Source organism: Choristoneura fumiferana, chromosome 26 (assembly GCF_025370935.1).
Source record: "Choristoneura fumiferana chromosome 26, NRCan_CFum_1, whole genome shotgun sequence".
Lineage (NCBI taxonomy): Eukaryota > Metazoa > Arthropoda > Insecta > Lepidoptera > Tortricidae > Choristoneura > Choristoneura fumiferana.
Genome location: NC_133497.1, coordinates 2,174,282 through 2,190,497, shown reverse-complemented (window position 1 = coordinate 2,190,497; position 16,216 = coordinate 2,174,282). Strand labels below are relative to the sequence as shown.

At 40.4% G+C, this 16,216-nt stretch overlaps 2 protein-coding genes across 2 annotated transcripts in view; both read right to left on the bottom strand.

The window, feature by feature from the left end:
• Positions 1-1,422: 1,422 nt before the first annotated feature.
• LOC141443094 (uncharacterized) lies at positions 1,423-5,272 on the bottom strand. Its single transcript, XM_074108306.1, has 5 exons — positions 4,585-5,272; positions 4,036-4,311; positions 3,081-3,321; positions 1,880-2,642; positions 1,423-1,761 (listed from the first exon to the last, which is right to left on the bottom strand). The coding sequence occupies exons 1-5, from the start codon at positions 5,270-5,272 to the stop codon at positions 1,423-1,425; spliced, it is 2,307 nt and encodes a 768-aa protein (XP_073964407.1).
• A 395-nt stretch (positions 5,273-5,667) lies between these two features.
• Positions 5,668-16,216, bottom strand: part of LOC141442995 (serine protease ami-like) — a 30,363-nt gene continuing 19,814 nt past the window's right edge. Inside the window, exons 7-10 of the mRNA XM_074108208.1 lie at positions 13,756-13,905; positions 11,211-11,340; positions 8,961-9,092; positions 5,668-6,168 (exon numbers count right to left, since the gene is read on the bottom strand). Coding sequence (XP_073964309.1) covers positions 5,998-6,168; positions 8,961-9,092; positions 11,211-11,340; positions 13,756-13,905 — 583 coding nt within the window. The 3' untranslated portion in view covers positions 5,668-5,997. The remainder of the gene's footprint in view (positions 6,169-8,960; positions 9,093-11,210; positions 11,341-13,755; positions 13,906-16,216) is intronic.

Here is a 16,216-nt window from a genome sequence, read left to right as displayed (position 1 = left end):
CGCGGCGTGGCTCTAATATAACCCAGGCTTAAGTCGGCCATAGCCGATCATTTATTGGTCTGGACCAAACCACTGTATTGAGCTTCAGAATCCCAAAATTCTGTCCGTTTAACGTCATTTCTACTCAAGAATGGCGTGAAACGGTTGAAATAAAAAAGCACAAAAATTTCAACCGGGACGATGGATATAAGCTTTCGTCTTCGTGGAATCCTGTTATAAATAAATGTCGGCAAAGGGATGAATGTTCAGTGGGACGATCGGACGTTGTTAGTGTTGTGTGTCGTTATGATGGGGTGGCAAATAAACAGGACCAAGTGCGGGTAGTTCGAGGTGCGTAGTTCGACGGCACTTTTACACGTATTTTTTTTAAACTACCAGCGCTTTCGGAAAGACCATCATGGTCAAGAAGAATGTGCCGCAAGAAACTTGATAGTATTTTTTTCAAAATAAAATAATTACAAATAAAATACTTACAGTATAAAATCAAAGAACAAAATTACATGAAAATATATAACAATAATAATACAGGGATGTTTGGGGTTCCCTTAGCTAGAAAACTAAAACTAAACATGTACTAAATATACGTTCAGTGGAAATGTAAAATGCTTCCAGCATCATAAATAAAAAAAAACTGAAATATACATTTCAGGTCAAGTAACCATTAAGCTTATGGATTCCGAAGGCAAACTCACGCTAGTATTATAAACAGCGACAGATATTTAGAATCTGTTTAAGTAATAGTACATTGTGTCTTAAGGGCGGTAAAGAAGGAATTACGAACGAGAGTCTATTAGAAGCCCGAAGTCGAAGACTGAGTGCTTTAATGAGTCGATGTTCGTAATTCTAGTACCGCCCGTGCGACATACAATGTTTTTCATCACATTTGCGAGTAAAATTGTATATTTGTAAAAGGAAAACTAATATTTTATCAAAAATGGTCGATACCGCTGATTGCGCTCATTAGAGGCAATCCGCAGCATGTGCATGGCGTGCGTGTGCAGCGCGCGCACGGAGCAGCAGCACGCCATGCAGTAACAAACTCATTGACCGACCGCGGGCTTCATGACATGAACATTAGTACGGGCAATGACTCATGCGACCGACAGGGTTTTATTTGGGGGGTTGCAACCAAGGTAGCCTGCATGTTACGACACTGTTTACGAGCAAGTGTGATGAAAAGGTTACTACAACTCGGACTATCCACAAGTAAACCCATGCATATAAACAAACAGACAGTTAACACCTTTGTAATTGCAACGTCAATGAAACCGAGAGTTAGCAACTGACTGGTTTATTATAAATTGCAAATTACCCTCCACCATAACAATATAAATGTAGACGGTCGTTCCATCTTCTCCCTTCAAAACACTTATAAATATAAAATAAGTTTCATTTCACTTACTATTTATATAATATATCTACTTATATATTTGAATGAGTCTGTGCACGCTTAGCTCTATTCAATGCCCGTTGTGTGCGCGAGGACGCGCCCGATGCCTCGAGCGATGGCGAGCGGGGGTTGCGCGGCGACATCGCGCAACTAGTTACGGCTTCGGTTTCGCCTGCACCCGCGCCCGGCTTGTCCCGCTCATCCTCCCCTACGGAGCCATCGGACGCGTCTTCAAAATCGTCTTCAACATCATTGGATAAGTTCGGCTTCGATATAGACGACTCGACATCCTTGTCCTGGGGTACGGTACTGGTACGAGTTAATGAGAACCGGTCTTTATTGCACACTATTTGATCGGCGTGCCTTCGCCACTGTAATCCATTTCCCATATCAATTTTAAAAGACACCGGGCCGGTCTTCTCGATTACTTTACCCTCGGCCCATTTATCCCCTTGACTGAGTAGTCTCGAGCCAGCACCGTCTCCCAACGCGGATGTCGCGGCGTGCCGCCGCGGCGCGCGCCTGGCGCTCCTGCGCGGCGTGCGCCACCGCCGCCACGTCGGGGCGCAAGGCGTCCAGCCGCCCGCGCAACCGCCGGCCCTGCAGCGCAACTGCCGGTGAGACGCCGGTGGTTGCGTGTTCACAATTTCTATGTTGAAACAGAAATCGGTTCAGAGCCGTGGCGACGTCGTCGCCTTCGTGCACGGCCCTCTTGATCGCTTTCTTTACATTCTTAACCGCATTTTCTGCGGCACCATTACACTGGGGTCTATAAGGGGCTGAAGTGACATGTCTGATGTTATTCATTTTACAGTATACTTTAAATTCCTGTGAAAAGAACGGTGGGCCGTTATCTGTCACCAGTTGGGACGGTAAACCGAAACGAGCAAACATATTTCTGAATGCGTTTATTGTTGAACGCGCGTCAGTTTTTTGCATCTCGATAGCTTCAATCCACTTGGAGTGAGCGTCCACTACGATCAAATAACGGCGGCCGGCGCAGTCCGCGAAGTCGGCGTGCAGACGCTGCCACGGGTGCAGCGGGAACTCCCAGGGGTGCATGGGCGCGCGCGGCGCCGCGTCGCGCACCGCGCGGCACGCTCCGCACGCGCGGCACAACTCTTCCAAGTCTCGATCCAAACTCGGCCAGTACACATAGCCGCGCGACAGATTTTTCATTTTATTGACGCCTAAGTGCCCCTCGTGGATCTCGTGTAAAACCTGTTTCCGAAGCACGGTCGGTATAACTATCCTGTATTTATAAATTACGCAACCTAATTCAACAGATAATTCAGTTTTTCTCGTAAAATACGGTTTTACATCGTCACAACTCGCGTTAGACGGCCAACCGAACTGTACATAACCCTTTATCTTACTTAGTAATGTATCTTTTTCCGTTTCCTTAGCTATAGTTTTAAAATCTACTGGTAAAATTTCTTCTATTAAATTTATGTAACTTAATTCTTTTACAGATCGGCTCTCTTGAGGTAATGGCAATCGTGATAACGCATCGGCCGGACCATTATCCGCCGATCGCACGTACTCTACACTAAAATCGTACGCCGCCAATCGTGCGGCCCACCTTTGTAGTCTGCTCGCGGCAGTCTGTGGTATTCCACCCTTAGTTCCGAAAATATACGTCAACGGTTGATGGTCCGTCCGCAATAAAAAATGTCTACCAAACAAATACTGATGATGTTTGGTGACGCCAAATAGTATTGCGAGAGCCTCCTTATCCAGTTGGCTGTAATTTTGTTCGGCCGACGAGAGCGTCCGCGACACACAGGAGACGGGGCGCTCGCTGCCGTCCGGGTAGCGGTGCGCCAGCACGGCCCCGAGGCCGTACGCGCTGCTGTCCACGGACAGGACCAGCGGCCGCCCCTCCTCATAATGTGCCAACACTCGCTTGCTTAAAAGGGCGCGCTTGGCTGCTAAAAATGCGCGTTCACAACAATCGTCCCATTTCCATGTAACGTCTCGTTTTAATAAATTATGTAAAGGGTGTAGTAAATCACTGAGATTGGGAATGAACCTACCGTAGTAATTCAACATCCCCAAGAAACTCTTTAGTTGCGAGACATTTTCTGGTGTGGGAGCCTTCGTGATTGCTTCCAATTTAGTTGGATCTGGGCGCAAGCCTTGTTTGTTAATAATAAATCCGAGATATTTTACACTTTCCTGTAGAAATTTACATTTACATAGCTTAATAGTGAGTCCCATATTACGCAACCTCTCGAGTACAGCTCTCAGATTAGCTAGATGCTCCTGTTTGGTGGCTCCTGTGACGCAAATATCATCCAGGAATACGACACAGCCTGGTACACCCCGCAATGTTTCCTCCATAATTTTTTGAAATTTTTCAGGTATGCAAGACAAACCGTACGGGGTGCGCCTGTATACGAACGTTCCTATGTGAGTCGTTATCGCGGTATATGGCCGAGACTCCTCCGACAGTAGGCACTGTTCATAAGCATGTGTTAAATCAAGTTTTGTAAATAAGGAGCCACCGCTGAGACTCGCGAATAATTCCTCGATACGCGGTAGTGGATAATGATCCCTTTGCAACTTAGGGTTTATTGTGATTTTATAGTCGCCACATATGCGTATATCGCCGTTTTTTTTAACCACGGGAACAATGGGCGTGCCATAATCTGAGTACTCGACGCGGTACACGGAGCCGTCGGCCTCGAGCCGCGCCAGCTCGCGCTCGACGCGCGCGCGCAGCGCCAGCGGCACCGCCCGCGCGCGTGCATACACGGGCTCGCTATCCGTGAGCTGCAGTCGAATGGTCCGTTTACACGTGCCCAACTGATCAGTAAACACCTCAGGGAACTCCGCACATAATTGGTTCACGAATCCATCCTCGATCATCGCATGGAGCCTTATGTTATTTATTTCGAGCGCTCGTAACCATTCTCTGCCTAGCAATGGTCGTGCCCCATTTTTAATAATATATAAGGGTAGTGCCATGACCTTGGTACCATTTAAATTAACGTCCACCTCGATATAACCGAGTGCTTGGATTCTTGAACCCGAATAAGAACGTAAACATATGTTATCTAATTTAATACATTTATTCGAAAATAATCGCGTATATAATTCCTCACTTATCGCTGAAATTCGACTGCCCGTATCTATTTCACATGTAACTTCCTTTCCGTCTATTTGCAAACTAATAAAGTACGGTTTGTTACCTTGAGTCGACACCTCGATGTTGAACATCTCGTCCGATTCATCACTCATATAGTTGTGCCGTTTGTCGCCTCGATCGCGACCGCCACGCACTTGTTTACACATCACCTTTAGATGTCCTCTTTGACTGCACTCGTCACAGTTGTAGTGCGCATATTTGCACCGTTCCGCGCGATGCGCCTTGCACTTGCGCTGCCCGCGCCCGCCGCGCGCGTAGTTCAGGCCTTCCCCCGCCTCTCCGCCGCCGGCACCTGAGGTCCCCGCGGGCCTGATGCTACCGCTCACCTCCGCGTGCTTCTCTGCGGCCTCCAGAGACAGCGCTAACTCTACAGCATCCCTGTACGTCACTTTTTTCTCAGCGAAGATTCTAGAGCGCATGGCATCGTTTGCCAAACCCGATACGAACTGGTCTCTTAAATTTTCCTCCAAGGTGGAGCAAGTGTCGCATTTGCCGAAGTTGCAAGTAGCTGCGAGATGTTTCAAAGCCTGCAGGTACTCCATTAGTGTCTCGTCGGGGCGTTGCCGACGTAGTCTAAATAGGTGTCGTTCCGCTATTTCGGAGCGCTTCGGCTCCAGGTGCTCTTGTACTAAAGACACTAATTCCTCATATTTTTTTGTTTCTGGTAAGGCTGGCGAACACAAATCGCACATAAGCGAATACGTTTCATCACCCACTACCGTTATTAGCATTGGCACTTTCAAATTGTCTTTAATCTCGTTAAGCAAAATATATTGATTTACGCGCCGAATGTAAGCCGGCCACTGTTTTGAATTAATATTAAACGGTTCAATCTTTCCGATAGGCATTTTAAATTAGTTTTATTGTCACTTTAGCACACAAAGAACAAAAAATGGCCGGTAGGTAGAATAAAAATCCCGGACTCGTCGCCAGTGCAACGTCAATGAAACACGAGAGTTAGCAACTGACTGGTTTATTATAAATTGCAAATTACCCTCCACCATAACAATATAAATGTAGACGGTCGTTCCAGTAATAATGTTAGTTTAAATGAAAATACATAGTTTTATTTATAATCGTTTTATTATTATTACAAGAAATAATTTGAGTATTAAAAATACATCCTTTTTTTTGCCCAAAGAAATGCATTGACTACACAAAATAAGGATTCACCTTTCTGTCCTCGTAACGAAGAATGCAGTAATCGTGAAATGGCGCTTTCGAGAGCGTGAAAATTAATAAATTACTAGACTTATGTTTATATTGAAAATTCACTTTCGGTTTTTTGGCATGAAAATAGTTCAGATTTTTAAGCAGCACAAAATGGAACGTTACTGCGTTTTAAACTACAAAGTGCCAATATTTATCTGCGTTTTGTTAATATCTTACTACGTTCTACGTTACGTACACAAATATGGCATTATGATTTAGTATTTAAAATCCTGGTCACATCACCTTATTTGCGCCACACGTTCTCAACGATCCAAGGCAGGTAGGCCTTGACGTTGGTGTAGATGCCTGGCAGGGCTAAGCCGCAGCTAGTAGTCCCAAATGAGACCACGCCGTGGACGATGTATGTGCAGTGCACGTTGTGGGCCAGCGCCATCAGTGGGCCTCCGCTGTCGCCCTGGAAGCGCCCAGTCAAAACGTTAAACATATTGAAATACCCTTTGTTTATTATCAAAAACATTGTCATCTCAGCCTATTACTGGTCTAAATGAAATCGCATCCGTTCCTAATTGAAATTGGCATAACGTTATTTCGCATGTTTATTAATGTCGCATGTAAATTAATGTTAATTGGCATAACTGAATACGCATAATGTTAATGCGCATAATGTGAATTGGCATAACGATGAGTTGGCATAAATTAAATAAAAAAACGTTACTTTGCATAACTACTTATTAAACAGTTTGTATACAAAATCAAAATAATAATTTTCTTTACGTGAATAAGTCATTAATTATTTAATCGTTTCAACCGCCACATTTTCGTGGGCACATTTTTATGAATTAGCAGTAGAATTTGACTATTAGGGTTCCGGAGCCAAAATGGCAAAAACGGAACCCTTATAGTTTCGCCATGTCTGTCTGTCTGTCTGTCTGTCCGTCCGCGGCTTTGCTCAGGGACTATCAATGCTAGAAAGCTGTAATTTTGCATATGTCAACTATGCCAACAAAATGGTATAATAAAAATTAAAAAAAAAAAAATTTTTTAGGGTACCTCCCATAGACGTAAAGTGGGGGTGATTATATTTTTCTCATCCAACCTTATAGTGTGGGGTATCGTTGGATAGGTCTTTTAAAACCATTAGGGGGTTGCTAAAACGATTTTTCGATTCAGTGATTTTTTGCTTATGTCTAATGTTGTGTAGATAATGGTACGGAACCCTTCGTGTGCAATGCCGACTCGCACTTGGCCGGTTTATTTATATAAGGTACTAGCTTTTACCCGCGGCTTTGCACGCGTAAACTATTCGGTGTGGTAGCTGCAATTGAAATTTTCGGGATTTTACAAAATTCCCCTTTAAATATCCAAAATTTATATCGTGGTCTTCATTGAGGTTGTGTTGTGAATAACTGTACAAAATTCAAGACTCTAAACCCAGTGCTGAAGTTTCAAATTTTTTCCCTATGATTCAAATGCAAAATTCGAATTCAAATCATTTATTCAGTAAATAGGCCGCAATGGGCACTTTTACACGTCATTTTTTATACTACCAGCGCTTTCGGAAAGACCATCATTGCCAAGAAGAATGCGCCGCAAGAAACTTGGCAGAAAGTCATTTTTTCAAAATAAAATAATTACAAATAAAATACTTAAAAACTACAGTATACAATTAAAGAAAAAAAAAACAAAATAATAATAATAATACAGGGATGTATGGGATCCCTTAGTTACAAAACTATATCGTGGGAATATCGGGATAAAAAGTAGCGTACTTATGTTATTCTAGACATACGGCTACCTAAACTCCAATTCAATAGAATCTGACAATCCTGTAGACACTTCCAGCCTACTAATATAAACACCGGGCTGCCTAAGGCTTTGTGATGTGACTATTATTCTTTTTTGATTCCTTTTAGATGGTAATTGCAACAACAGGGACATATATAATCAAGTGTGCCCACGATAGGGTGTCTTAAATATGTAGAAAATTGACAGATTCTATTGAATTGTACTTTACATCCAAATTTCATGCCTCTAAGCCTAGCGGTTGTTATTTCGACATTTTATTCCTAGGTATCCCGTGGTAATATCGGGTCAAAAAGTCGTCTATGTGTTTTTCTAGACATCCAGCTTCCTACATACCAAATTTCATGACTCTAAGCTCAGCGGTTAATATTTCAAGATTTTATCCCTAGGTATCCCGTGGGAATATCGAGTCAAAAAGTTCCTTACGTGTTATTCCAGACGTAAAAATAGATTATGTGTTATTCCAGAGGTCCAGCTACCTACATAGCAAATTTCATGCGTCTAAGCCTAGCGGTTGTTATTTCGACATTTTATTCCTAGGTATCCCGTGGTAATATCGGGTCAAAAAGTCGTCTATGTGTTTTTCTAGACATCCAGCTTCCTACATACCAAATTTCATGACTCTAAGCTCAGCGGTTAATATTTCAAGATTTTATCCCTATCCCGTGGAAATATCGGGGTAAAAAATAGATTATGTGTTATTCCAGAGGTCCAGCTACCTACATACCAAATTTCATGACTCTAAGCCCAGCGGTTATTATTTCAAGATTTTATCCCTATCCCGGGGGAATATCGGGATAAAAAGTAGCCTATGTGTTATTCCAGAAGTCCAGCTACCTACATACTCAATTTCATGGCTCTAAGCCCTGCGGTTGTTATTTCAAGATTTTATCCCTAGGTATCCCGTGGGAATATCGGGTCAAAAAGTCACCTATCTGTTATTCCAAACGTCCAACTACCTACATACCAAATTTCATGACTCTAAGCCCAGAGGTTTTTATTTCGAGATGTTATCCCTATCCCGTGGGAATACCGGGATAAAAAGTATCCTATGTTTCAATCCAGGTTATAAACTAACTTTTCGCCAAATTTCATCCAAATCCGTCCAGCCGTTTCAGCGTGAAGAAGTAACAAACATACTCACTCACTCACTCACATACTCACTCACTCACAAACTTTCACATTTATAATATTAGTAGGATTAGTAGGATTTCGTCACTACTTAAAAAAAAAATCGTACTTATCTCCAAAGTAGATAATTTTTCTGAGTGGACCTTATGAAGATTACGTCAAGGTTCAATTTTGTTGACATATTGATTGTTTTGTTGATTTATTGATACGAGATTTTTTCAAAGTAGTGACGATTTATTGTATTGACCAATATGCCAGAAATAAATAGTTTTATTATTATTATTAATTAATATTATTAATAAATGTACTCACTTGGCATGAGTCAGCCGTGTCATTATTTACGGTGCCCGCACACAGCATGGAGTCCTTTAGAAACACTTTTTGGACGTTATCTGGAAATTGTTTCTTGCAATACGTCTCATAATCCAACTCCGCGATGTACGCCTGCAAAATTGAGCACCACAAATCGGTACAATATGTTAAGTGTTTTAAGTTGATGATTTACACTCGTACTACAACTAAAACTGCAAGATTAATGCTAACAACGAGTGTTTCTGTGTTACAAAATATAATAAAACGACACAGAAATTAATAGGTAAGTAAGTATTATTATTATTTTTGTGGCCATGTTTTTGTTGACATGACAGAAGATTCTGTTAGCATAGTAAAAGAGAATGTTTATAGGTAGTATCCAGGTTATCTAGTAGAAGTAAATGGCCGGGACCAATTGACCTAGTCCCAAAGTAAGCTTAGCAAAGCTTGTGTTATGGGTACTAAGCAACGGATAAATATAATTATATAGATAGGTACATACTTAAATACATAGTAAACACCCAAGACCCGAGAACAAACATTCGTATTTTTCATACAAATATCTGCCCCGACACGGGAATCGAACCCGGGACCTCAAGCTTCGTAGTCAGGTTCTCTAACCACTAGGCCATCTGGTCGTCTAAAATAGGCCACATATTATGCGCTTATGGATTATTCGCGGTAGTTTCTTTGGCTGTTTCTTCGAAGGAACTACTTATTCCGTTTTTCGCACTTGTTCCCAAGAGATGAAGGGAAGAACTGCGTTGATTGTTTCTTTGCAAGAACTGAAGGTGCTTGCTACTTACTGTGAAATAACGCAATAGTTCTTTCAAAGGAACAGTCAAAGGAACTAGAAAATGGTAAATGGTAAAAATTATCTGCCGCCCACCACTTTTGATTGGTTTACCCATGTTTCAGCAGTAAATTTCCAAAAAACTATTTTAACACACGAAGGTACTGAGCTCGTCACAGAAATTAAATTTAATAAGCTTTCTTAATTATTAATAAGCAATTATTACAAAAATACGTTAGTCAAATAAGTCGCCCCTTGTCATTCCCGGTGCAAAAGTGCCCATAACGCTCACGGCATTACACGTTCACACGAATCACAGAATAGGACAATAGTGTAGTACAAGCTCAAGTTTCTGTTTTCTTATACCTACTCTTTGGTTGCCACTCAAATAATAGCTGGGTTCATCTTTCATTCATTAGCCAAAAGCCAAACTCTAAGTACAAATCAACAAAAGTAAAAGAGCTCCTGGCGATATACCTGCACAGTGAGCGAAATACGGACCAAATTGGCGGCGGAGCAGTGCGGGACGCGGGAGGGGGCGTAGGAGCGCGCGCGCGGCCGTCACGCCATTGGCTTGTTAGTTGACAGATGCGCAAACGTGGGATACTCCACTAGCCACACAGAGCTCTTTTTGGCTCAGGCCTGAAATATCCGTTTTCCTAAAATGTATTTTTCGCAAAATGTCTGCTTTTCAGAATGTCAACACGTCTTTTGCATAATGTCAGCTTCTCAAAATATCAGCTATTTAAAATTGCCTGTCTCCAAGACTGACAGTTTTTGTATAATGTTCGCTTTTCAGAAAGTGCTTATTCTCAAAATGTCTGCAACCTCAAAATATCCGCCTTCTTATAACGTTGGCATTCCAGAAAAGTCTCATTCCCAAAATGTCTCTAATCATGGTCTTCAAATTTCATCTTAATCGGTACAGCGGTTAAGCCGTGAAAGAGTAACAGACAGACAGACTGAGTTACTTTCGCATATATTAGCATTGATTTTAGTAAAAAACTAAACTACGAAAATCCCTTGGAAAATTGATTTGAAAATAAAGCAGACATTATGGGAAAACAAACATAACAAGACTATAGCCTATTTAAAAAAGTGAACATAACGGGAAAGCAGAAATTATGGTAATGCTAATATTATAGGAATGTAAATATTATGAATAGACGACTTCCTGAGATTGTACACATTTTAGATATCAGACAATTTGAGAAAGCTAACTAAATAGAAGTGCTAAACATTGTGAAAACGCAGACGTTTTGAGAATTGTACAATTTACGAAAACAGACATTTCAGGCCTGAGCCCTCTTTTTACGTTCGTTGACTTGTACCGCGAATAATACCAATAATTCTAGCTTGCACACCAAGTTCGGTTCCCTATCTGTACTTATAAATTAGTGGCACAGCCATCATTCTGACTTTGTGTGCAGCAGTGGGATAGTATAGTAGGGGCCCACCTTCATGAGTGCTTCGGTAGACTTAGCATTTGAAGTTCCCCCCCACCCCGCCAGAATTCTGGTCGAGTCCGTCATCTCCAACCCTGGTGTAGGCAAGCATGCTGGCCGGACGAATTCGCTCAACGTCACTCTAGAAACAATAAAACATCGTGAAATCGTGACGTGATGCACCAGCAGATGACCAGGCTGATAATTATAATCATTACAGCTGTTAGAGTATGGGACCGGGACGCGTGAGTAATACACCAAGTCGAAAATACAAACTGAGACATGGATGCACAGAAAAACCAGAAAAAGAGACCAGCACTGGGTATCGAACCCAGGTCCTCAGCAATCCGTGCTGCGTGCTATAACCCCTACACCACTGCTGGATATCTCAGGTTGCTTATTTCTTACCTACTATGCTTCCTATTTATTCGTAGTATGCTTCTTAAGCAGCAGCACTAGCGACATCTATGTTGCGTCGACAGACGTCACATTCTTTCGGAACTAACCGCTCACCCAGACAAGAGATGTCGCTACTAAGCAATCAAATTATGATTGAAAAGGTTTTTTGGAGACTTTTTGTATTTTTTCATTTGTTACTTAAACCTTATCAAAACACTAGCGACAAATAAAACTGGATGTATGCGTCATAATACAGACGTCACTAATGCGAATAGCAGTTCGCATTGATTCGCATTATTGTGTAACTGGAACGCTCACCATAATTATAACAAGAGATGTATCGCTATAAGCACATCAAATTATGATTGAAAAGGAAATTTTAATGGACTCGAGACTTCGTTTGTTATCTTTTATTACAACTCCAAATTTGTTACGTTTTACGGGTATCCCGTGAAACCTTATCGAAAATACAAACAAACAAAACAGTTTGTATTTTCGATATGGTTTCACGGGATACCCGTAAAAGTAACAAATTTGGAGTTGAAATAAAAAATATAAAAAGACTCCAAAAATCGAATCATAATACACCAAGGTTTAGCTTAGACTGCCTTATTATTATCATTATGCTAATGCGAATAGCAGTTCGCATTGATTCGCATTATTGTGTAAGGAGGAATGGAATTCGCTCCCGTCGTCTGTATTTCCGCATAATTATAATCTAGGGTTCATTAAGGCTAGAGTGAATAGGCTGTTACTGAACCGCTGAGATACACCTTTGGCCTCATCTGCTTTTAACATCAGGTGAGATAGGGGTCTATCACGGTCAGTTTTACGTAAAAAAAACATGTTCTGGCTACCCGCATACATATAGATATAAAATACCCACAATAGCTATAAGATTGATTCAAACAATTAGCTTATAAATACGACAGTAACATATGATATCATTGGATTCAAATATTACTTAGCTAAGATCTGTATGGACCAAGAGCCCGCGAATTTAATGTATAAACGTTGAGTTTTTTTTACAAACCGTAGTAACAAAGGTAAGAATGATCAATAACTGTGAAGTTTGAATATTTGTGCCTATGGTAGGTAACACGACCGTATTAAACGTGTACCTATAAAATTTTACCTCAATTTCGTTACCGAATAAAACTATTTTTTTTATATAATTTGTTTGGAATGATATTAGAAACGTCTTCCTTCATTGCCAGACACTGCAGGGATGCAAGCCAAGTATCTACGTCTGAATAAACGCCTGACAAAAAAAATGTATAACCAAATATAGGTATTGTGAAGTAACTACACTACACGACTCACAACTCAAAAAACTTTACTCTAAAATAGATTTAGAAAAAAATATATATAATGTCGGTTTAATTTTCGACGGACCATGTACGAGAGAGTACCTCGGCCGTGAGAGGGGAAGATTAAACTCCGTCTAGGTATAATCAAAATTTATTCTCTAACTAAACTCTGTCTAACAGCACTACTTATAGTTTCTGACACGACCAAACGATACCGCGATTCAGAAATGCATCTGGGCGTAACAGTGACATCTAGAGGAAAATATATAAACTAAAACTGTCTTAAACATTGTTATAATTTTTTTTTACACTTTAGTGTAAATAATCTAAGATACAAACGTTTATTATAATCGGCTCGTCACCTTTTACGAAAGATTAATTTTTGCGATGCAGAGACGTTCATTATTGAGGAGTCCTGGTGCTTGCCCACCCGTTTTACTTACTATATGCATTACTTGTTATTGAGTAGTAACTCCGATGGTCAACTGTAATTTTCATCATCAGTTTTACTTCACCAAATGTTGATTTTCAAGAGCAAATGCACGAGTTACTACTAAATATATCCAATTGTGTCCCTACAACATTTGAAGAGTTCCCTCGATTTCCTTTAAATCCTATCATCAGATCCTGATTTGGTGCTTATGGGACCTAATTGAAAACATTCCTAGACGAACGCAAAATAAAAATTCAAATCGGTTCATAAATAACGGAGTTCTGAGGTAACAAACATAAAAAAAAAATAAAAAAAAATACAACCGAATTGACAACCTCCTTTTTTGAAGTCGGTTAAGAAAAGAAACCTTTTCACAATTTTTAGCGCTCATTATTTAGACTTTGTTATTACTGACCTCCTGTGGAGTTCTAGCAGCGCTATGTCGTGTTGATTGTTGACCTTATCGTACAACTTGTGGGCGATCACGTTGACGATGTTGAACAGGAAGCCATTCCGGGCGTCAGTCTTGTTGTTCGCCCCTAATAGAGCGTAACGGATCGGACCGCTGCAAACACAATTTTGTACCTTATTTCCGGTACTTTGTATACATGAACACAATTTTCGCCAAACTGCATGACACTATCTTACATACCTACCTACCCAGTACTGGAAAGGGCCAAATATCTCCTATCTAAAACAGATTTTAATAATGTTGGTCACTTTTACCGTAAATATAGGTATCGGCACATCATAAAAGTAATAATAGGTACAAGTAGTATCGGAAAGTCAGGTACGACGACGAGCGAAGCGAGGAGTATTAGGTACAATTGCAACCACAAAATGCGCGAGCCCAGCGAGCGAAGCGTGCCAGGACCTAATTTATCAGGAAATAATATTTATTTATTTATCAATAACAATTACAGCATTACAGTTAGAAAACCACAACTGTAAAATTCAAATTATACACAAAAAATACCAAAATACAATACCAAAAAAAAAACTATGGCTCTTACCAGTGTTGGTTGTACAAGGAACAGGGAATTTTGTTTAAGTATACATATTATACCAGGGATCACCAATTAGTTTCACAAGGGGTCCTATTTCTATAATAAAACTAGCTGTTGCCCGCGACTCCGTCCGCGTAGAAGTATGTATAATAGTTTACGTCCTATTCTCAGACCTGAATATACACAAAAAAAATCTTATCATCGCGGCCCGTTTCTACTGAGTTTATTCAATAGCCTACCAATGAAGAGCAAAAATTGCCTCTCAGGGGAAAAAACTCGTGTACAAGCGAATTTTGGCATAGTGGAATGGTGTTTTAAACCAAATACTAAAAGTACTGATGGGTGGGGGTGAAGCTAACGGGCGGAGGGGGGGAGTAAAGGTCCCTTTTTTAGTTTTTCGTAAATAACTCGTAAACGGTGGCCCGTAGCAAAAAATATTATAAGATATTATAAGTAAATCTACAGAAAATGCTCTAGAAAAAAGATTTATAATTTTTTCTCTGTGATTAATATTTCATGGGATATGTAGGGAAGAAGATGGACAATAGCAAAATAAACACATTTCTTTAAGTATTGCCATATGCCAAAATCAACGACAGCGTGAAACACACTGTAGTGTCGCGTAGGAAATAAATAATGGGATGGATGGATTAATGTTTGTTGCTCTTTCACGCAAAAACTACTGAAAAGATTTGCATGAAATTTACCATTCAGGTAATATATACCCTGGATTAACATATAGACTACTTTTTATCCCAAAATAATCTATGATTACTGTGGGATCAAAAAAGGTTTAAACTATTTATATTATTAAGATTATAATTGAAGCCGATGATGATCATGACCATATTTTAGATTTGGAAAATAATTAGGAATTTTATTTTTAGTAATATACACGCGTGCAATAATTAAAGAAATGCTTATTTTTTGATTGTCCATCTTTCCTCCATATCTGATGAAATATTGATCTCAGAGAAAAAAATGTGTAGTCTTTTTTGTAGAGAATTTTATGTAAATTACTTATGTCTTAGAACATTTTTTGCTGTGGGCCAGCGTTTACGAGCTATTTACGAAAAAGAAAAACTAAAAAAGGACCTGAAAACATTTACCGATAACATATCGATACGTGCGTTCTGCTTCACTTCACTACGCGTTACCATAAGACCCATAAGTGCGAGTGAGCGCGCGATATGCTCCACTGTGCTAGCACTTTTTATTGCCCCGCGTGCAGCGACATTCTGCGTATACGCATATATATGGCCGGATGGCCAAGTGGTTAGAGAACCTGACTACGAAGCTTGAGGTCCCGGGTTCGATTCCCGGCCGGGACAGATTTTTGTATGAATAGGAACTAATGCGTGTCCTCGGGTCTTGGATGAGTATGTTTATCCGTTGCCTCGTATCCATAGTACAAGCTTTGCTTAGCTTGGGACTACGTCAATTGGTGTGAAGTAGTGTCCCGTGATATGTATGTATGTATGTAAACTCTTTATTGTACAAAAGAAAAGAAACAAAACACAATCCCCCGTCCGTGATATATTTTTAGGGTTCCGTAGTCAACTAGGAACCCTTATAGTTTCGCCATGTCAGTCTTTCTGTCCGCGGGTAAGCTCAGAGACCGTTAGTACTAGAAAGCTGTAATTTGACATGAATATATGGGTGGTCTTTTTTTCTCGACTAACCCTATATTGTGGGGTATCGATGGATAGGTAGGTATTAAGCTTTGGGGGTGCTAAGACAATTTTTTTATTCAGTGATCTGTTTGCGAAATATTCAACTTTAAAGTGCAAATTTTCATTGAAATCGATCGTCCCCCCCCTCTCTAAAATCTAAACTGTTGGGTGGAAAAATTTGAAAAAATTCAAAATG

Excerpts from the sequence above, each read along its gene's own strand:
- LOC141443094 (XM_074108306.1), bottom strand. The coding sequence starts at position 5,272 with ATGCTAATAACGGTAGTGGGTGATGAAACGTATTCGCTTATGTGCGAT. Across the intron at positions 4,312-4,584 it reads CATCGAGGTGTCGACTCAAG|GCAGAGAATGGTTACGAGCG; the intron begins GTAACAAACCGT and ends GACCATTGCTAG. Across the intron at positions 1,762-1,879 it reads CGGCACGCCGCGACATCCGC|TGGCGAAGGCACGCCGATCA; the intron begins GTTGGGAGACGG and ends AATGGATTACAG.